General features: G+C 33.6%; 1 protein-coding gene across 5 annotated transcripts; it reads left to right on the forward strand.

Moving 5' to 3' along the window:
• The first annotated feature begins 583 nt into the window (after positions 1-583).
• On the forward strand, positions 584-23,632 carry BNIP2 (BCL2 interacting protein 2). 5 transcript variants are annotated; one of them, XM_081290156.1, is made up of 13 exons: positions 658-797; positions 1,111-1,284; positions 6,034-6,140; positions 7,044-7,111; positions 8,285-8,461; positions 10,205-10,381; positions 12,834-12,936; positions 13,666-13,797; positions 15,267-15,353; positions 15,452-15,550; positions 16,094-16,129; positions 18,923-18,970; positions 20,474-23,632. In XM_081290156.1, exons 3-13 carry the CDS (start codon positions 6,091-6,093, stop codon positions 20,496-20,498), a joined length of 1,002 nt encoding a protein of 333 aa, XP_081146282.1. In that variant the 5' UTR covers positions 658-797; positions 1,111-1,284; positions 6,034-6,090; the 3' UTR covers positions 20,499-23,632. The 5 variants fall into 5 exon arrangements, with proteins under 5 accessions (XP_081146286.1, XP_081146282.1, XP_081146283.1 ...); XM_081290157.1 differs by having other exon boundaries at positions 659-797; positions 1,156-1,284; XM_081290160.1 differs by lacking the exon at positions 1,111-1,284 and having other exon boundaries at positions 584-797; positions 20,474-23,626.
• The last annotated feature ends 85 nt before the right edge of the window (positions 23,633-23,717 follow it).

Below are 23,717 nucleotides of genomic sequence, written 5' to 3' on the forward strand. Positions count from 1 at the left end.
CTCCTCCCTCCTCCTCCTCCTCCCTCCTCCTCCTCCTCCCTCCTCCTCCTCCTCCCTCCTCCTCCTCCTCCATTATTATTATTATTATTATTATATCATCATCATCATCATCTTTTTAGAGATGGGGTTCTCGCTGAGCAGCTTAGGGCCTCGCTAAGTAGTTAAGGCTGGCTTCGCTCCCCACATTTTGGGAAGCACTGTTGTCAAGCGGTTCACACTGGGGAATATTACCAAACTCTAAGGATTCCTCTAATGTCCAGCTCTCCAAAATGAAGCATCGGAAATTTTTCCTCCCCTTTATCCATTTTGTAATGCACAGTTATTGTGACGATCAATAGAGACAAGCAGAAAAAAAAAATGCCTCGTCGCAAATGCAGGCCAGCATCCCAGCTAACAGCAAAAGTCGAGGAAGCACGGAGAGTCCAGTGGTGCGTCCTAGCCACCAGCCCCACCAGCTGGAACGCAGGGCGTGCGCGCACATGCTAATTTAAGCCTGCGACCGCCCAGGGGGCGGGGCGACGCCGTGGGTTTCAAAATGACACCACGCCTCCGCTTCCGCCTGCTGCCGCGCCTAGAGAAGGCCGGGAGGTAGTCACTTCCGCTGGGGCATCTCACTGCGTCCGGGTCAGCTTCTGTCGCCTCTTCTACAGCTGCGGCCGGGAAACGGGGCTGGACTTTCTACCGCTGACCGAGGGGAGCGGGCTCCGCTCGTTGCCGCCTTCTGCGACCTGGCCGTCAGCCCCACGTCGCCGGCCTGGAGGGGCGAAGAGGACGAGGGGGCCAAGGCTTCCTCCGGGGTTAGTGCGGCCTGGGAGGACCCGGCACTGCGAGTCCGGGCTGGGAACGAGCCTAGGGGCGTACGCCTGTGGGGCGTGTGCCCACCGCCCCCCGGGGAGGGGAAACCCAGTGGGGTGTGCGATGTAGGGGGCGCCTCGGAACCTGCTCCGGAGGTGCTTTCCGGATCCCCGCCCAGCCTAGGTCCCCGCCCTGGGTTCGTGCTCGCGGTTGCCAACACCCGCTCCCTGCCCCCACCCGCCTCCTGCTTTTCCGTTTGATGGTTGTCCCTGAGATGGAATCGTCCCTCTTCTCTACTCCCCCCCGCCACCCCAGCCTTGGTGCGCTGACGGACAACTTTGGTTCCTTATTTATGACCAGCGTCGGCCCAGGTGCAGAACAAAGAAACTTGGACTTCTGGTGTGCCTCATACCCTCAGGGGATAGACTCGGAAACAGCATAAGTAACCAGGGCTTTAATAGATCTTCTGGGAAGCTAAAACAAATATAGGTGTGTACATGAAAAGCTGAGTCCTGCGTGTTTTCACCACGCCTTTCTTGTTTAAATATCTAGGAAAAAATGGTTTGGATTTTCCCGAAGTATAATTACTAGACCAGGTCATATTAAGTCAGAAACATATTTGGGTCTTTATTAGGTTTCTTTGAAACTTCCTTTGTCTGTCCTGGCAACTCTGAGGGCACTGCTTTTGTAGTGCTCCATCAAGGTAGTCATGGTGCCTCCCATTAGTTGAATGAAGTGTGTCTTTGCATTTAGTGTTGCTTTTTTCATCCTCAACTTTGTTTGAATTAGGCTCTCTTTTTCCAAATGTTTGATTTCGTATTTACAGTTAAATGTATCTTTCCAAATGTTTTATAAAAATTTCTGCAATTGTAAAAGAAATTACGTAATTTGTGAATGTGTAAGCTTTCGGAAGTCATAGCCAAAATTACCAATTAAGTTCCTGCAAACTAGTAGTTTTTTGGTTATATTGTACATTTTCTCCTTAGATCTTGTCATTTACATTCTCTCTAAACTCTTATTCTAGTCTTCATAATAGTTTCTAATGCAGCCTAATATCTTGGGCATGTACAGGAACTATTACAGACCCACCCTCTGTACATGAAAGTTAAACTAGCTTATCACAAAACAAAAAAACTATTATGGTTGTTAGGCATTACAGGACTTTTGAAGCCAAGAGTAACCAAATCTGGCATTACAGATTTATTCTGTATAAAGTTGCCAGTGAACTGGAGACAGTGTACTATAATAGAAATAGTTCTGGTCCATATCTGAGAAGGAGGGTGTGTTGTCATTTGACTAATATAAATAAGATAAAATGAAAATGATAACACCAATGTTTTATACCTTACAAAGTTGTTGATTGAAACATATGAGATGAAAAAACAAAAGTGGTTAGTAAATGTGAAAAGCACTCTTTGGGACAGTTGTTCTATCCATTGTATCCATTGTAGGCTGATGGAGTGATAAGGGGGGAAGGCATCCAGAAAGTAAGAGTGTGTGTGTATGTATATGTATGTGTATACACACATGCATACAACTGATAAATTCTCTTTGACAGGATAAAAAGGTAACTCATTAACCTTACATCTTATGAGGCAGAATAGTAGTATTTCAAAATTATAGTTTTATATTATAACCAAAATTATAACTCTGTTACAGGTGTTAGATTTTAATGTTTTTAGAGGTATCAGAGCATCTCTAGCATATTCTGCACACTGAAAATTTAGTAAATGTAGGTGGCATAACTATTCTGCACTTTATTTCCACACTTACATGAAATGTCAACACCACTCCACAGTTTTTCTTTAAATTTTGTGTTAACATTTCTGATAGAGATCTCATTGCATTCTTAGAAACCTACCTGATCCCAAGGGGAGCAATGGCAGGCAAACACGTAGGATTTTTTCAGGCATGTCTTAATGATCTTCATAAATATGCAGGCTGTTCATTAAAAAGTGAATACCAATATTTTATAATGAAACATTTTCTTTTAAATGGGTAAGTAAAAGACTTATCTGGGTTTTCTTTCTGCAAGCTGTAATTGATTTCAACAGAGATGGTCATTACTTGCACCTATTCTAGAAGCAGTGTTAAACTACGTAATAGTAAAATTGCTGAGTACAATTATAAGTTATTGGGCTGGGGATGTGGCTCAAGCGGTAGCGCGCTCGCCTAGCATGTGTGCGGCCCGGGTTCGATCCTCAGCACCACATACCAACAAAGATGTTGTGTCCGCCGAGAACTAAAAAATAAATATTAAAAATTCTCTCTCTCTCTCTCACTCTCTCTCCTCTCTCACTCTCTCTTTAAAAAAAAAAATAAGTTATAGTCTATACAGTTCTAAATATGATCTTAATATTTAATTTTTGCTTGTTCAGCTATGCGTGGAAATTCCTTTCTGAGGCTATTAGAAGGAAATCCATTCTCTCCTTGATTTTTAATCTCACTGATGTCAAAGACTGAAATTCATTATTATGACCTCCACAGATACCTACCATAAATAAGGATATGCTATCACTACCACCAATCTATTGAGAAATCAGATTATTTCTTTTGTATTAGGTTATTTTCACAAGTAACATAGTAAAGTATTATTTCCCCATTCTCCTTTAAAAAAGAAAAATCTTTGAACAAAAAATGGGAAACAACCACAGTTAACTTGTGAGTCAGCAATATCCTGATTTCCTTCAAAGTGGTTGTGCTTACATTAACTCCTTTCTTGTTTGTTTCCTGCTCTTACAGCTGCTTGGTGATAAAGTGCTTCCAAGAACAGTTCTCTGAATTGTTGAAATTGTTTTTATCTACCTAATGTACTATTCTCCTAAAGTTCTTGTTGAAAGGTGGAGTTAATCATGTTTCTCACTCTCATATTCTGTTGAACTAGCTTAATTAATTAACCATCAAACTAAATGTCCATAACAACATAACTGAGATGTATTAACATTACATCATTCAATATTTTAGAGTAAAAGTTGCATACGTAGGTTGAAATAACTGAAAGACTTGGCTTTCTGTGTTTAAAGGAGCGTTTTGCAAGTGATAAGCTTGTTCAAGTGGTAAATTAGCTACAAGACTTGGTTTTTCTTCTAGATTTTCACAGTAGAAATATTTCTTCTTACAAATAAGGAATAATTTTGCCAACAGACATTTATATTGCACATATGTGGGTTCCTACAAAGTATTTTCACTACATTTTTGAAGGGTAAAACATAACAAGAATCTTATTTAACAAGCAAAATAAACCTAAGGCTGAACAACAGTTTTCTATCCAGTGTCATACCTTACAATTAAGTATTTTTCCACTTAATATTTGTAGGCCTGAAATGTGCCAAGCATTGTTCTAGGAGTTGGGAATATATTAATTGCAACTTTCAGTCATTGCTGTTGTTTTGTAAATATTAAATATTTTCTGATTATTTGAACTATTTGAGAAAGATAACCCAGAACATCCTAATATTTTTTTCCAATTATAGAAAAGTGAGACAAGATAATAGGAAGCATCTCTGATTATATTGAATTTAGAGAAATATATTTGTTCACTGTAGAGCAAGTACCAAAGACTTGAGAAAACATTAAGAAATACAGCAAATTAACCATCTAGAAGAAACTAGTCTTTTTTTCAATTCATTATATAAACAGAAGGGGTTGTTTGGTAAGACAGTTGTGTCCCCCACTCCCATTGATTCTCATCCTCTTTACAGAAAAAGATTATTGTCAGAACGAAATCTATAAAGTCATCATTGAAAATGGATGTTAATACAGTATAGATTATGTATTAGAAACAGAAACTGCTAAATAAGATCATTGTGTTTTAAGTCTTTTTTTCCCCATTAATTTTTCCAAATTGCCTGGCTCATTGTTTTCTCAGAATTAAAAATTCCTTATTCCTGTACATAATAAACTAATTTTTCCGAGCAAATATTTTTGTGAGGAAAAGTCAGCATCTGCCATTTTTTTCTGTGCCAGCGAGTAGGTCTTCAAAAACGTAAAACCTTTTGAGAATGCTTGAAACCTTCGTCTGGATGTGTACTGGGAAGACCCTCTCAGTCTTGACTGAGAACAGAATTTAGTTTAACATGTGAAGTTTAAAACATTTAAGAAATCTCCATTGTAATTTTGTTGTCCTGGAACATACGCTGTTTTTGGTATGACTTACTATATTCTTTGAGTATTGTAATGACATAAGGTGAACATAAAACAAGACCACGTCTTTGTTTTAGAAGAACAACTGGTATAGCTGGTATCATTTATTTTATTTGAAAAGTACTTTTTTAAATTATACACATAGTTTTAAAAAAATCAAATAGTGTAGAAAGGCTTATTATGAAAACAGTAAAGATTTGCAGTGTTATGAATCTTTCTCCCCATACCACCCTCTTTCCTCTTCTATTGGCATCAGCTACTTGTTATCTTTGTTTTTAGTACTTCTAGTCATGTTCCATGGGTCTTAAGAAATATGTTACTGCTGTTTTTTTAAATAACTTCATCTACTGATTCACTCTAATGTAAATGAACTAAATACTTATATATACCTCATTGCCTGTATTTGTCACTGTTTTTGTTGTACTCTTTACCAGCCACTTTTCATGACTTCTATATCTATCAACTTACTCCATCAACCAAAGGGAGGATCTCTAGACTCCTCACTTTGTAAAATGAGGATTCGGGGGGGGGGGGGGAATTCATGCCCTTTGTTATAAAACTAAAATAAAAGTCTATAACACAAGTTAAAATATATAATTGCTTACAGTAAAATACCACTAAGTTCAGTCTGAAAAGTTACACTGTGTGAAAAAACATGGTATACATAGGAAGCAGATCAAAAGTTAGCCTAATTCTGTTTACTGGACAAGTTACTAAATAGACTGATTCAAGAATTGTGGCATCAAAACTATAAAGAAAATATAAATGGTAGCATACTACTTGACTCTGCTGAATCTTTTGAGTATAAATATTGTTTACTAGTGTTCAATTTCTAGAATCAAGCTCTATCTTCAGTACTAGGGATTGAACCCAGGGCATACTAGACAAGTACTCTACCACTGAACTACACCCAGTCCTGTATTTAACTATAATTTCTTATCTTACCTCAATTTTTTAATGCAATTTAAATCACAGTTTGAGACACAATTTGCATATATGCAACTGAAAATTATACTAAGGTATTAGATTGCACCTTTACAGCCAATAAATATGTGAAGTGGAAATTAAGTTATTGTCAATTTTTTTTTTCCACAGGACATTGGCTCTCTGGATTATCAGGAGTCAATAGTTGACATTGAATCCAGGCTGAGAATGGAAGGTGTAGAACTGAAAGAAGAATGGCAAGATGAAGATTTTCCAATGTGAGCATTGCTTTTTGATGAAAACAAATGTAGAACAAAACTTCAGAATTTTTTTTTGAGATGTTACTTAATGAATATTAGGTTTTTTTAAAAAAATAGTATTAACAAGGTGGTTATTAAATACTGGGACTTGAAAGTTCCTTTGCAGTAGTTGGGAATGATTCTCTTCTTCCATCTCAACATATATGTAATTTTTATTTTTCTTAACTGTTTTGATCATTTAAGTTTCAAAATATTTGTCTAATGAACAATATTTTAATGTGGGATTTTTAGAACTCGAATATGAGAGGCTTCTAGGAGAAGGGAGTTTTAAGTTGTTTGTAAGAAAAAAACTTAGTAAATAAATAAACAAGGATATTCTGAATCATCTGACTAGCCCCTTTGACACTTTGCAAAGAAAGGCCTTCTATTTAAATGATGCTTTTTGTGCCATCATGATCAGAAAACATACTACCCAGTAAGGTACCTTAGCAATTGGCATATGGACAGCAAGAGCAGGTGGGAGAACTGAGTCATTTTAGCACATGATGATGATAGTAATTTGGAAATGCCAAACTCAAACAAATTGTAGCCAGCATTACCATATTCTCATTGTGAGTAAGCAAGTAGCTTTGTTATGTGATGATCATGTACCACATCATATTTATCCATTTGGATCGTTTTATGATTTTTTTAATAATTTTTATGTCTTATAATTGGATAAGAGCTGTTGAATAAAGAATTTATATATACTTTTATGTGTCACAGACATATAAGTAACCCCAACAGAATTTTCTAAAAAATTGATTTGTAAATTACCAGATGTTTTCCATGTAATTGTTCCTATAAGCTTTATTTTTAACAGATCTTTAAGCTTCAAAAAATTTTAATTTCTGTATTAAAGAGTATGTTTGTGTCTTCCAGACCTTTACCAGAAGATGATAGTATTGAAGCAGATATACTAGATGTAACTGGATCAGAGAGCCAGCCTGGTAAGAATTTGATACCTGTACTGCCAATGGACTTGGTGTTATTTTTAACATATTTCTTTATCAAAAAAAAAAAAAAAAAAAACCCGCCACAATGAGCTTTTACTCCATCCTAAGGAGCCAAAGGATAAATTGAACATTGAGGAAAACACTTTTGAAGTGCATGGGGAATTTAACCCTCAAAAACATAATCCTCAGGGCTGGGGATGTGGCTCAAGCGGTAGCGGCTTACCTGGCATGCGCGGGGCGCTGGGTTCGATCTCAGCACCACATAAAAATAAAATAAAGATGTGTCCACCGAAAACTAAAAAATAAATATTAAAAAATCTCTCTCTCTCTCTCTCTCAAAAAAAAAAAAAAAAAAAAAAGACAATCCTCAGATCCTCAGTTTTTAGAAGTTTTTACAAGTAGGAGGAAATAGTTTTTTAGTGGTAAAGGTGACTGCGAAGTCTGTCTGTTACTTAAAAAGACATATATACCTCATTGTTTTCTTGCCAATGATATAAAAGCAATAGTGATGAAATTGGGTAGGTTGGCCCATGCCTGTAATCCCAGCTACTTGGGAGGCTGACGCCAAAAGATTGCAAATTCCATAACAGACCAGACAACTTACTGAGACCCTTTCTCAAAAAATAAAAATAATCTCATTGGTAGAACACCCCTGAGTTCAATCCCCAGTGCCACCAAAAATAGCATTAGTAATCAAATTCCAAGTTTTGGGCTGGGGTTGTAGCTCAGTGGTTAAAGCACTTGCCTATCACATGTGAGGCACTGGATTCATAATTCTCAGCACAACATATAAATAAAAAAAATATAAAGGTCCGTCGACAGTTTAAAAAAAATTTTTTTTTTCAAGTTTTATAAATCAGTGCTTGGGGATTTTGTTTAATATTGTTTTTCTCAAGAATAAAGTGGCTGAAGAGTTTCTTTCTTTTTTTTTTTTTTTTTAAAGAGAGAGGGAGAGAGAAAAAGAGAGAATTTCAATATTTATTTTTTAGTTATTGGCGGACACAACATCTTTGTATGTGGTGCTGAGAATCGAACCCGGGCCGCACGCATGCCAGGCGAGCGCGCTACTGCTTGAGCCACATCCCCAGCCCCAAGTGTTTCTCTTTTAACTTGATCATCTGAGCATTCCTTGTACTATTGTTGTGTGTGTTTGTTTTCCACTTTCAGGCTTACTAGAAGTTAATGGAAATAAAGTAAGAAAGAAACTAATGGCTCCAGAGATTAGCTTGACACTGGATCCCGGTGATGGCTCTGTGTTGTCAGATGATTTGGATGAAAGTGGGGAGATTGACTTGGATGGTTTAGACACACCATCAGAGAACAGTAACGAGTTTGAGTGGGAAGGTAATTGTTTTACTGCTTATCTGATCTTTTTATTAATGAATGTTTATCTTTACATATATATAAGCACATAGACACATGTTTTTGCAGTTGTATTCTCTTTAGGAAATACTTGATAAGCCTTAAAATTTTTATCATGAAGCCTACTAAAACCCATGTATTAGAGGATTTTGTTCAAAATATGTTATTCTTTTCAGTGTTCATATATTTAAGTTAAAATTTCTGCAAACATCTAAATATTTTATAGTGTTCAAAACTGTTTGTAGTAGATTATTTATGTAGCTGTATTTTCTTCGTAATGCTCAATTTTTGTTTCTTTTTGTCAGCATAAAAAAATATTGCTGGATAGTTAGGTCTTTTTCAGTTGATCAAGTAAGGAAAAAAATCCTTCCAAGAGACATATAATAAGGAATGTGCTAAAAGTGTGGAGAGGAAGTTCTGAAGGGAGACTTAGGAGGGTGATTTTAAAGTAGGTTGCCTGGGTAGTGCTCTACTTTATGAAATTACCAACTTGAATTAATATATACTCTTAGCCCCCAAACCTGATATTTATCATTTTAATTATTTAGAATTCAAAGGAATTGGCATGTGTTTTGTTTTGCATGCTTTCTTGAGTTAAATAATTGTTTTTTTATTTATATATAACAGCGGAATACATTACAATTCTTATTACATATTTTTAAAGTGATTTTTTTTTCAAAGCAGTGTTTAGCAGTATGTATTTTATCTGCAGTGAAGGTGATATGCTGTGTCTTTTGTTCTTCTTCCCTGTTTTACTGGTTCAATAAGCAGTCCAGTAACAAGCAATATTTTATAAGATACTGAAATAGTTTTCTGCCTATGTGTTTTGTCTCTTCTTTCTTTAATGCTGCTGTAGTCATTTCCTGGAAGGATATTTTCGTTAACAGCTTTGTCTTGGAAACAAACAACTAACATGCAGTAGGTTTCCCCTCCCCCCATCTTTTGGTAAGGATTATGATACTAAAATTTTGAAAATCATTATTTCATTAAAAATCAGCTACTGCAATCTTGAAATATAAATTACATCTAATCGTTGATGCTTATGCTTTTGCTAATGGTAATTTAAATAGACTTTTGCATGTATTCTTCTTAATATTATAAATACTTTTCTGCTTCATAAAACTGATCAAATGAGAAATGATTATTGAGTAGTTAACCACTTTCTATCTGGTATTACAATTTGGAGGAAATAATTTATGTGTTAAAAAAGAAATCAACTCTCAGTTACTTGAAGTAACCTGTGGTAGTAACTGTCTTGGACAGTGCTATCATAAGAGAGATCTGGAAATGCCTGAAGGGTCAATGTATTAAAGACTCATATGGCTCTATGAATTGTCTTTCCTGAACTTGTTGATAGACATTGCACTGTGATTAACTGTCTTTGTTGAATTGGGCAATAAAAAGTTTTATAAAACTGTGATTCCCAAAGGAATAAATGGCCTTAAATTAAAAGCAAGCCTTTTCCTGTATTATGGAAGGGATATTTCAAATTCCACAGACAGTGTAGCAAAAATTCTCTGCATGGTGGCATACACCTTTAGTCCCAGTTGCCCAGGAGAGGATTATTTGAGTCCAGGAGTTTGAGGCCAGCCTGGACAATAAAGACCACATCTCAAAAGAAAAAAGAAATCTCTAACTATTCTAGATAGTGAAGTGGTTAACTTATAACTTGATTTTTATTATAGAAATAACAATTTGTGATTCAAAACCCTTTTATTTTGACAGATGATCTTCCAAAACCCAAAACAACAGAAGTAATTAGGAAAGGCTCAATCACTGAATATTCAGCAGCAGAAGAAAAAGAAGATGGACGACGCTGGCGTATGTTCAGGATTGGAGAACAGGACCACAGGGTTGATATGAAGGCAATTGAGCCCTATAAAAAAGTTATCAGTCATGGAGGTAAAAGTTACTGAAGTTTGTTCAGATTTATTTAATGCAACATCAGAACTCTGTATGCTTTCAGAAAATATCCCCAGAGATCTTGCATAACTTTGAAAACATAATAAATATTTCTCATATTGTTTTAGGAACATAACAGGTTTGAAGTAAAAGGATAAAACCTACATTTAAAAATTGTTAACCAAAAAACCAAGTGCCGAATGTTTTCTCTGATATAGGGAGGCTGAGTCATAGTGGGGTTGAGAGGGGGAGCATGGGAGAAATAGACAAATTCTAGAGAGGGCAGAGGGGTGGGAGGGGAAGAGAGAAGGCATGAGGGTAAAAAAGATGGTGGAATGAGATGGATATCATTACCCTAACTACATGTATGAAGACACAAATGGTGTGAACATATTTTATATGCAACCAGAGAGATAAAAAATTGTGCTCTATATGTGTAATATGAACTATAATTTATAGCATTGTGCTATCATGTGTAACAAAATGAATTAATTTTTAAAAATTATTAATATATGCATATAGTAAGTTCAAAAAGTACCAAAATAAATGCAGTGAAAACTATTTCCCATCTGCCCCTATCTCTATACCACCTAAAACAGGGAGTTTATTAATTCTCCCCTTTGTATGCATTTATAATTTATGTAGAATAAAATGCTGTGATCTTAAGTATATATGGTTCAATGAGTTTTGACAAATACTTACATAATCACATATGCCCACTCCTGAACATATAGAACATTTTCATTGCCCCATAAAATTCTCTTAATAACCCTTTCCAATGAATTCCCCCTCTCTGGTAACCACTACTCTAATGTCTACCCCTGAGATTAGTTTTGCCTATTCTAGAATTTTATGCAAAATCATAGTATGCATTCTTGTTTACCACTCTTCTTCAGCATGTTTTTAAGATTCCTTCATGTTCTTGCACACATCTTTTTTATCCCCACTACCAGGTATTGAATACAGGGATGTTATACCACTTAATTACATCCCTTGCCCTTTTTATTTTTTATTTTGAGACACTTACAATTTCACTAAATTGCCCAGTATGGCCTGGAATTGAAATCTTCCTGTCTCAGTCTTCCTCGTAGCTAAGAATACAGGCATTCACCACCATGCCTGGCTATAGTTTATTCTTTTATATGGCCAAATACTAGCCCATTGCATAAATGAATTACATTTATTTATCCATTTTCATTTTGATAGTCATGTGTATCACTTCCAGTTTGGACTATGAATAAGACTGCTTATGAATATGACTGTTGGTGAACATTCTTATACAAATTTTTTCTTGGATATTAGTAAAACTTGGATTGATATTAGTAAACTGTAACTCCTAATTTACCTTAAAGCCCTTAACAAACCATTTGGCTTTACTAGAGAACTAGCTCATTCTATAATTTTGTAGAGCATCCATGTTGCATATTTATGGGGTATTCAAAAATAATAAAGTTTAGTTCCTTCCCTTAGGAGATTTTCTAGTCAAATGGGACAGCTAGGAAAGTACAAGTTCCTGTCAGTCTGACTGTACCATATATAGAAGTTAACCTGGGTACTGTGTAAATAGTGCCAGAAAGTCAGAATGCAAATCATTCTATAGAGCACGTCTTGTTTCTTTAAATCCTCCTAACACTGGACAGAGGCATACAAGCTGATTTCATTTTCTACATAGAATCATTTCTGCTTGATTTACTTTCTGCCAAATGCATTCCCCTGCTTATTTCTACAATCTTCATTCATCTGAAAGCAAATCACTTGAATATTTGCAGTAATATTCTTCTGCCTAATTTAATCTTATTCAGATGAAGGAAACAGGATAATCTGAATCAGGAAGTCCAACATGCATTAATTCAGCTCATTGGTAGAAATAAAGTTGTGAGACCTGCCTTATGATTTAAACCTAATATCTTTCAAAAATAGCACTTTATTTTTTATACAGGAAAATAATTATATTGGAAAATTACACTTAATGTGTTTTGTAATTGAGGAATTAGGAAAGTTAGTGAAGATTCTAATGTTCTTGAAATGTTCAGTCTTTTCAGTTCATATTAAGAAACAATAGAAATGGTTAAAGCAAAAATATTGTTACTGAATACAGCTTAATATCTAAATATTGCAGTTGAAACACATTAGTACCTTTTTTTTCCACTGAGAATTATGTCAGAGATATAATTCTTTCTTGGTTCTGATCTCCTCAATTCTACAAAACATTAGGCATTGTTGAAAATAAAACTAACTTTTAGAAAACACCCACTTTAACTGTTAAGTTGCATAAAATGTTTATTTCAGATGTTGTGTCTTTTTGGATTATATCATGTTATTTGTCTATTTGCTAAACATGGCTCTTTAATTGTGCTAATTGATTATTTTCTATCAATCATACTGATGTCCTCTAAAAAAAATCTTAAGAGTAAAATCATGCTAGTGATTTTGTCTTTGATTTCTTTTTCAGGATATTATGGAGACGGATTAAATGCCATTGTTGTGTTTGCTGTCTGTTTTATGCCTGAAAGTGGTCAACCTAACTATAGATACCTGATGGACAATCTCTTTAAGTAAGTATATCTTAAAATGTTTAGACAGAATTCTGAGCTAAATGGATCTCTAGTTTAAGGAAGTTAACTTAAGCTATGTAAAAATTATATAAATAATCCCTTTTCTGACTCTTTTAAGTCATTGCTCTTTGGAATTATGAAACTATAGTTTTCCAACTCAACAAAAAGATTGGCATTTTTTAAATTAGAAGGTATATCTCATATATCTCTTCCAACTTCTTTATATACATCTGAGGACATATAAATATAAAAAAGTGACTTTCATCTTAGAATCATGGCTAAATTACATTTACCCATAGAAGCCTAATGTAATGAGCTGACTCACTTCTTACATTTCCAAAGAGTTGTTCTATTTCTGAGATTATTCTGGGTGCAGTTTTTAAAATGTATTTGTGAAAAATTTTAAATCATATACAGAAAAGTATATCAGATCTTCATATATAAGTCACCCACTTCAGCAATTACCAATTTAGACTTCATTCCTAATTCTTTCCCCACTGTACAATTTTGAAACAAATCCCAAACATCATGTCATTTAATCTATAAATATTTCAATATTTATATCTAAAAAATAACTTGGTTTTAAGTAATTATAATGCCAGCTAATGCAATTTTAAATTTTTAATTGTGTCCTCATCAAGTGGGAGAGAAGGGAATTGTATAATTTGTAGAACCTAGTTCAGTTTTACACAGTGATATTTAAGAGTTAAACTTAATTTATTTTTGCAGGTATGTTATTGGCACTTTGGAGCTATTAGTAGCAGAAAACTACATGATAGTTTATTTAAATGGTGCAACAACTCGAAGAAAAATGCCCAGTCTGGGATGGCTCAGAAAATGTTATCAGCAAATTGATAGAAGGTAACAAAAACTGAATAATTTTTACAGATGGCTTTATTCAGTTAAGTTTTATATTTGATTCTCACTTAAAAATACTGTTTCTTGCTGGGTGCAGTGGCACATGCCTGTAATCCCAGCAGTTTAGAAGGCTGATGCAGGAGGATTACAAGTTCAAAGCTAGCCTCAGCAAACTTAGTGAGGTCCTGTCTCAAAATAAAAAAAATAAAAGTGGCTAGATGTGGCTCCGTGTTTAAGCACCTCTGGGTTCAATCCTTGGTATCAGAGTTTAAAAAAAAAAATACTATAGCCACTTATTAAGTGTTAATTTCATAATAGGTCTCTATTTTCTAAAGACAGTATTTCCCAATATCATGTAGTAAACTAATCTTGATCTGTGCCATAAAGAATAATTCTTTAAACAAACTGCTAAGATTGCACTTTATTATCCCTCATACCATTTAAAACACTTTACTACAATTTACGTCTTGGGAAAAGATGGAGAACCTAGTTCTTTTCCTGTTAAATTTTGAGTGTTTCCTTATTTATACTTCTTAGTATGTTTTATGTTCCTTAAAGGTACTAGTTTAGCTCTCATTTTTCTTTGGAACAAACTCCAAAATATACGTAGAGTATATTATCTCAGGAATTAGTTGTCTGTGCTAATGAAGGAACTTGAATCTTCCAATTGGTTTAACTTGCTATGGTTAATTCAAGTTAGTTTAATCAACTCAGATCCATTAATAGGTACCTAAATTTGGCATTGGTTCACACTGGTAATTAAATAAATATATATGTATTTGATGATCACTTTATGTGTGAAATATGCATGATAAACATTTTTTAATTAAATATTTATTTTTTTAGGTGTAGATGGACACAACACAATGCCTTTATTTTTATGTGGGGCTGAGGATCGAACCTGGGTCCCATCTGTGCGAGGCAAGCGCTCTACCACTGAGCCACAATCCCAGCCCGATAAATAAACATTTTTAATTTGGTTGTTTAAAGAGGTCTTGTATAATGTCTTTAATTTTTAGTCACAATAAGTGTACACATTAGATGTGATTCGTGGTGTTCCTTTAGTTATCTCTCCTCCCACTTCTGCCTGCACAGAGTCTTTCATGGTATTGAAGAAATTAGTACCAATTTCTCCCTAGTCTTGAAAAAGAAAAATAGTTTGCTTTTTATGTTCTATATTAGTCTTTCCCTGTTTGACAAGTTCTAAAGACCAGTGAATGAATGTTAGGAGACACTTAATAACATTTTATACTATATATATATACATAAATTTGGCCAAATGAAATAATTTTTTTTTCATAGCAGTAGAAGGGAGCCATCATAGTTCAAGAATGTTTTGTCTTTAAAAGTATTAATACATAAATGAGAACTTTTGGGTTCTCATTTTTCAGTTATTTTGTATAAACTGGCACATGTCTTTAAAAGCATTATAATTTGTAGAAAATTTATAATTTTCTTTTCCTTTTTTCTAGGTTACGGAAAAACCTAAAATCCCTAATTATTGTTCATCCCTCTTGGTTTATCAGAACACTCCTGGCTGTTACAAGACCATTTATTAGGTAGTTTTATTCATGTAGAAAAAAATTCCTTATTTAAATTTCTTGTCAGTACTCATAGTCAGAAATATTGAGGTAATTGTTTTTATTTTTTTTCATAGCTCGAAATTCAGCCAAAAAATTAGATACGTCTTTAATTTGGCAGAACTAGCGGAACTTGTTCCCATGGAATATGTTGGCATACCAGAATGCATAAAACAGTATGTTTTGTTTTATTCCTTTAATTGTATTGGATCTTTATATTTTGATGTGTAAGATAATATTTTTCAATATTTCTTACTACACATATTTCATAACAGCTTTTTAAAGACTGGTTACAATCTAAGAGATGATTTCCTGATAGGTTAGTACTAAAGAACATTCCCTGAAAATTGAGTAATTGTTGCTCTGAAAATTTGAGTAAACTCATCATAGCATTTGAAAAATCACATTGCTAAATAAAAAATAAAATATTAATTATATCAGCCTAACCCTAATACTTATCAGTGACTGGAATTTGTTCTGTTTACCAGATTCACTTATTTCCATCTAGCTTCTAAAAAGAATTGGTATAAGTCTAATCTGAGGTTTGGTCTTTTTATTTATTTATTTATTAAGTTAATTTTTACCTTCTACATAATATGTTCAATATTTTTAGTCTTTCCTGGAGACTTAATATGATTTCATTTTTAGTCTGTTTTGTTTGTTTAAGTTTTTGTTAATCTCATAATGTGTATTTACTGAAGTAACTCTTCCTTACTAAGGTATGAAGAAGAAAAGTTTAAAAAGAAACAAAAAAGGTATATGCACACCTTGACTGGGTTGCATCTAGACTAGTCCATTTGCATTGCACAGACTAACTCTTCTTTATTGGTTGGTTAGCTTGTAGAGAAAGATAATAGCACTTGTAAATATAAATACATCCCAACATCCAAATATAGAAAATCCAGAGTCCTAAAATTGAATATGATTGGGTTCACCCTGTTTTAATACCAAATATAATGCCAGTTAGTAATTAAAGCCCCTCTTCTTTTGTTACTGATCTGAACACTATTGGTGAAACCACAGAAATTACTGAGAATGCTATTTAAGATTATCTGTTTCATTCCTTTCTTTAAATCTTAGTGCTTTGAAATATGTATGCAAACTTTCTTAAGTAATCAAATTTGTTTCTTGGGGTTGATTATATTTGCAATGCAAATACTCTTTAGCTAACCAACATTGATTTCCTTGTATGCTTAAATTAAATAGCCTGCTAACCAGTCAAATTGTACATGTGGTAAAATACCTAAAAGTTCAATGTACCATTTAACAGTTAAACACTTTGCTTTCCATTTTAAATTTAATTTTGAATACTTTTGCTTTGAGCATAACAAACTGTTATCTGTTAATATCTTGGCATAGAAGATGAAAAGGCAAGGTATAAAATAGTTACCACTTTATAAAGTGGTTTAGAAAAGTAGATTTTGGATCTAATTTGTTAGATCTAATTAGATCTAATTTGGATCTAATTTGTTTATAGATTTTTTTAAAATATTTACATTAGCAAAACATGGTTTAATAAATCTTCAGAATTAAGATGAGAGGTTATCATATATGTATTAATCATTTTGACAAGCTAAACTGGATCCAGCTATAAGTAACATACTAGAACATTCTTAATTTTGAATATATTTCCATTCTTTTGGTGAGAATTCAGTTGACCATGTGATAGAGTCATAGGTTTATATTTCTCTACCACACTTTGCAAGAGTGTGGGCAGTGTTTATATATCATGCTGATTTCTCATTCCTTTCTTAAGCATTGCTTTGCATTTGCCGGACAAGTGGCTGGAATTTAAAATAAAATCTATAATCGTAGAATGTTTTGAAGCCAGCTACTTCCTGGATTTTAAAATGAATTGCTTTTGTTGATGAAATGTGCTGTATGATATCTTTTTTAAAGTTTTTAGTGTTTAATCAACTGTCACGTAGTTTCAGTAGCAGAAGAAAAAATAAGACTCATACTTTTTTATTTAAATGCATTGTTTGAAATCTATTACTATTATTTTGATTTTGTTTTTCACCTTTGTGTCTAACCTTAAATAATAATATTACATATATCTTAAGTAACTTAATTTTTATACAGAGTTTCTTTAGCCTTAAAAAATAATAAATCATTATCAGTTTGAGAATAATAAAATTCAATTTTAATACAGAAAATTGTTCTTAAAGTCAAAATAATAGCTAGGTATGAGACCTTATGTAAGGTAATATCTCCATGTTAAGTATTGGTGTTTAAAAGGGTATTGAGTATTGTGAGTATTGAAGTACAGCAGTTTTAAATGTCTCAGATGTTTCTTTCAAATAACTCCATGCCAGTGTGGCCAGGTAGCTAGGGATTGTAAAACTGTTTCAACAGCTTAAAAATAAAATAATTATGATTATCAGATCTTTCAAATATTTATAAAGAATATTTTAAAATGTTAATCCAGTTTTACAACAGACCACAGCTTTTTATTTGTTTGGTACTGGTACAGAGCTACACCCCCAACCCATTTTTATTTCTGAGACAGGATCTGGCTAAGTTGCAGAGGCTGGCTTCAAACTTGGGATCCTCCTGCTTCAGACTCCCAAGTCTGTAGGTTTATAGGCATGTACCACCAAACCCAGCCAGGCCAGAGCTTTTAGATCTGATTCACTAATATTCAGGTGATCATAGTAATGGTCCTAATGATCATAGTGCTGGAAACAAGTATGATAATCTCTTCCTGCATCATACCAGATTATTTTAAATGTCCCCACATAAGTTATTCAAATTACTACATGTATGAGAGTAATAGACTGTTGTATATTGTCTTTAAAGGGTTGTCTATAATTATGCAATAATTATGTAATCCTTCAAATTTCCATGTGCCTAAATATTTATACTGCCTCTGTTCAACAACCACTAATCTCTAATTTAGAGATTTTTTTTTAATGTACATTTAGGTATTTCTTGGTTTTAAATTCTTAACAGTTTCTTATTATCAGCATAAGTGAAAGACATTCACTAAGTGTACCAATAAATTTTGGAGAATGATTAGGTTTCAATAAGCATGCATTTTTTGCTGAACTTAAGATCATATAATCATTTAATGATGATTTAGTGGCTTTAGTGACACTTTAATATTTCTTTGTGAATCCATGACGTCAGGCATGCTAGGCAAGCACTCCACCACTGAGCTAAACCCCCATCTCCCTTCATATTTCAGTAAATAAAATCTTTTTTGAGGGGGTTATTTTTCATGTTGCCAGTCTCTTAGCCCTTGAATCCCTGCTGCAGCCATACTATGTCATGAACTTTTAAGGAAGTTTATGAGTTTGTATGTAAAGTATTTTATAGTCTTTAAAGAAACTGTAGTCATGTTTCTTGCCAGTGTCCTGTCTTTTAAAAATTCTCTTTTCTGGTTGGGGAAATAATGTTTGGTAATCTTTTTCTGTGTCTGCTTCTTTGCACAGCTTTGTTGTTGGTTTTTTTTAACAGAATAATATTCTATGTTAAAAGTAGTTACTGTTTTTAGAAAGGTTTGTTTAGTTACTGGTACCTCATTTTCTGTATATTTTGTTGAACAGAGTTGATCAAGAACTTAATGGAAAACAAGATGAACCGAAAAGTGAACAGTAAGTTTGGCATCTAGTTCAAACAAGACTGAAGAATGTGCTGATGAAGCAATGCTCTCTTTTGCATTTATAATGCATTTATTGGCTTGCATTTTTATGTAATCTGTTACAAAATTGACTTTTTCTTAATGGACTTTTGTACAAGGGGCTATTCACTGCTGTATTGGTTTGCAAATCTCTCGAATTTAGCTCTTTAATGGTTAATTATATTGTAATCATTTTGTATTTTATATTGCTAATTAGCAGAGAACTACACTTTATAAAGCAGTTTTTGCATTTGTTTATTGAGTGATGATGCATCTTCAGTAAAATATTTATATGCCTAAATGTCAAAGAAATAATATATATTTTTATGTTTTTGAGCAAAATTTTTTAATGTATACCTATCTTGTAGAAGAATAGGCAGGTAAATAAGATCATGATTTTATAAAGTACACATTAGATGTTTTGATTTTGTAAATGGTTGAATACATTTCCTGGGTAACTTTAGAAAATTAAGTTGCTCTAAGGCAAGGGTCAGTTAAACTGATTCTCTCAAATATCCAAAGATCATGTACATAATTTAAGTAGATAGTACCATCCCAAGCTTTTTTTTTTCCACTTAATGTATATTGTTCCTTAATTCAGAAGCACAAATACAAGTGCATTGTACACTTTTTCCTCTGAAAACAAGTCAAAAAGCCATTTTTAGAACTAATAGGTTAGAAGTTGGGGTTTGTACATATGTAAATATGGGATATTTTATTTTCTGGCCCAAAGTCAGAATTGTTATAAAAATTTTTGGATTTGTTCACTAATGTGAAATAAGCTGTGTGTCCAGGGTATCACTCCCCAGAATTCATGTGAGTGCTTTGTAATATTGCAGAGAATGTGATGAGTATTCACTGTCACAATTTCTGTAGAAACAGGGGCTGCTTTTTAAACTGCTCTCACTGTGGGCACTTTACCAAAATACTTCCATGTCAATTATTTGAACTCAGTAGTAGTTTGACCTAGTCAAGTATGATGTACTTTCAAGTTTCTGTTGAATCGAGTTTGACAATAATAGACAATAATACTGTAAATTAAGTTAATTTTGTATGTCTTAGAGCATCATTATATTGCGCTGTTTGGGATGAAATATTTGATAAGTATGTAAACTCCTTGTTTCATTTGGTAAGTACTATTATATTGAAATAAATTGTATTTGTGCCTCCAAACAGAGCTTAATTAACCACAGAATCATTCTAAAACAACAGGTTTGTCCAGAATTTTCATAAACTTGAGTGACATATACTTAGTAAATTTAATATTCTCCATATTTAAAGGTCATGCTGTCCAGCATGTCCTGTAAGCTATTTTACAAAAAGAGAAGGGTAGAGTAGCAAAATTGAAGTTGATTTGTGCTTAGCTTTTTAAGATTTATTCTCTTCTTTACTAATCATGGCTTTACCATTGTCATTTTTTTTAATATAAAGTGTCTGCTATAAAAGGGGATTTTCCTTTACTTTTTGTCCTCATCAGTCCTAAACTTGGCATGCTGACTTAAGTCCAGTTATGGGAGATGCTAGAGGATTCCTTGGATGAAGCATTCTTCAACAGCCTTTTGACTGGGATCCAGCAGCTCTAGACAGATCCTTTATTAATGTCATTACAATGAATTAAGCCAAAACCATTATTCTTGCTGAAATCTTAGAAACACTTTGTATTGAAGAAATAAACTGACAATAACTATTCAGGCATTCCTTCAGAATTTGGGGATTATGAATAAAGATGTTGGATTTAATTGTGGTTAGATAACACTTGTAGACAATTTTAAGTAGTCTTTCATCTGTGTGTCTCAAAGTGGACTGGGCTTTGTAATAGATGGTTGTTTTTTTGTTTTTTTTTTTTGTTTTGTTTTTTGTTTTTTTGTTTTAATAGATGGTTTTGCACCACATTAAGTATTTGGCTCTTCAGTTTCAAAAATACATAATAATTTTCACTCAATTCTTTTATTGTGTTTATTAACTTATTTTTGCAGAAATTGTTCCTAAATATATATTGTTGCAAAATGGTCTGTTTCAATTTTTTTTTAACAACAGAAGTAGCCTATTTGCTGTCAGAATATTGAAATTCAGAAAGAACAATGACATTTTTCCATATTTGATTTTAATTTCCATTGCTGATTGATGTGAAAGTACTTATAATTTATTAACTTTCTGCCAAGGTCATGGAACTAACTTAACTGGTTTGAATATTCTGTCACTGGCTTTGGCTCTAAGTACACCTTTTTAACCAAAAGTTTCTCTTAAAAAAGTATGAGGTAATTTGATCCTCTATTCTTCTTTGATTATAGTACTAAGCAAGCACCAAGGAGAGACATGATACCAACCCTACATTTAAGCTTTTAATAGTCTAACTCAAGGGGTTAGGAGGAGAAATGAAATAGGATTCTAATAGAGTCTACCAGTGTTATTGAAAAGAAGGGAAACCTTTATAAAGGAATAAAGATTTAGCTGTTATCGGAGATGCCATTGAATGTGTCTCTTCTAAGGAAAGTACTATATATATGGCAGCTGATTATTTGTATCCAGCAGAAAACCTATGGGCTATGCACAATGAATGAACAAGACTGGATTGAAGGAGGATAAAGCTGGTAAAACCTACAAATAGAATTCATATTTTCCTCTGCTTTTTCTTTTCATATAGAAGCAAGTTTGAATCCTGGCTTAGTAAGTAGAGTGCTCAAATTAAAGTTTAGAACCATTATTTCTGGTTTTAAATTTGATAAACCTTAGTTTTCCATAAGGGACATCACACTGCACTGAATACTGAAATCTGATTAACAAATAAATATAGCTAGAATTTCATCAACTGCAATTCCAGAATTAAAAAAGGTAAAGAGTTTGTCTCTTAATAGACTTCTTTATTAAACAGTATTAGCTGTTTATATGAGTGCTCAGAGAATTTGGAAATGTGTTTGATTTAATGTAAAAGTGGCTTTTTAAATTTCTTCAGTTGATAGTTAAATTAGCATTAGAACTTAACTAGTACAACAAGCCAGTTTCTTGATGAGGTTAGTAATATTGTATGTAGGATGACACAGTACCTTCAGCCTTCCCTTTCCTGTATGCTAAATAGAAAATTGTTAACATTGCTCAATCAGATTGCAGGCCGAGATAGGATGACACTAGAGATTGGCTACACCATTCCATTTTGTTTTCATGCCTTTTTCCCCATGTACTTGAAAAATGGATTACAAATAAATCTCAGGAATGAAGTAAATGAATTAATGTACTTAAAAGGCCTGTTTTGCAATAGGAGAGGTTTTTTTCCTAATTTTTTTAACTTTATTTTATTTATTTATTTTATGTAGTGCTGAGGATCGAACCCGGTGCCTCAGACATGTTAGGCAAGCGCTCTACCACTGAGCCACAGTTCTATCCCAGAAGAGTTTATCTTGTCATAGGGAATGGGAATGGTGCAGTTTGAGTTGCTAGGAGAAAGTGTGGAGAACTTAGTTGCATGAGAAGGCTAACTGGGGAGAAAAGTGAGGTACTATCTACTGGATATTCTAAATTAGTACAAAAGAATTACCTGGGGGAACTCCCCTTCCTGAGATTCTGAATGAATTTAAAATCAGATCACTGGGGAGGCCTAGTAATGTAACTTCTTTAAAGTCCTAAATGGTAATTGAAAATAGTTTGTTGAATAGCAAGGAGTGACTAAAATTTGAAAGGACAGCTTTGTTGCAATTATATATTTTTTTGAGAACTAAATGAAAAATGAACAACAAATTAAGCACCAGGTGAAAATCAAAAGAGTTCATTGCTTTCACATAACTAGAGTGTGACATGCCTTTATGCTTCAGATAACTATCTTACAAGACATTCTACAAATGATTAAAATATTTGCATCAGTATTTTTCTGCATTTTCACAGTTTGACAAAGAAGGAACTTGAAAAATAATTACCAGCTGCTACTCTGCACTTTTTGAATATGGACTTAACAGTTGCTTAATTGTTTACATAAACTTAGCTAGTAAGTAATGGTGTTTCAGAGTCACTGATTTGCAAAGTCCTTGGGGCACTCATTATATTCATTGGAATGATTCAGTTTGTTAGATACTAATTGACTTTGATATAGTTCAAAAATATTTTTAATTACCACAAGTTCACAATTTAATGTGACCTTTTCACTATTAAGATCATGATCTCTTTTTTTTTTTTTTTTTTTTTTTTTGTGGTGGTGGTGCTGGGGTTTGAACCCAGGGCTTGTGCATGCTGGAAGAGCACACTACCAATGAGCTTATCCCCAGCCCAGGATGATGTTGACTAGCTTAGTACTGTCATTTCACAGTGTGAGAAATTCAGTTCTGAGGTGTATGTGCAAATTGTTGATGTGTTTCAGGTGAGAAATAACTCAGTTGGTCGTGATTTGCTAAGAAGATGTAATATTTTTTTTCCTTTGACTTGTTAGGAGTACAACAACTTGTGTCCTGATCTGTTGCACATATTTTTGCAACATGCATGAATTTAAATAAATTAATTGGAATGATTGCATTTGTTTTTCTCTTTCATTATGCTACCTTTTTTTCACTTAAATATCTAATTTTCAGATACTCTTTATGTAGTCTGGGTACTTCCTATTCTTTTGGGAGTGAAAAATTCAACCAGCTTTAACATTTAAACTATAATTAAATTTTGCGTTTGATCATTTAGAATTACTTTAATTAATAGGGAATAAAAAGATGAGACAGAACAGCTTTGTTCTGGGAATGAAAATG

Source organism: Spermophilus citellus, assembly GCF_964194105.1.
Source record: "Spermophilus citellus genome assembly, chromosome: 4".
Classification (NCBI taxonomy): Eukaryota; Metazoa; Chordata; class Mammalia; order Rodentia; family Sciuridae; genus Spermophilus; species Spermophilus citellus.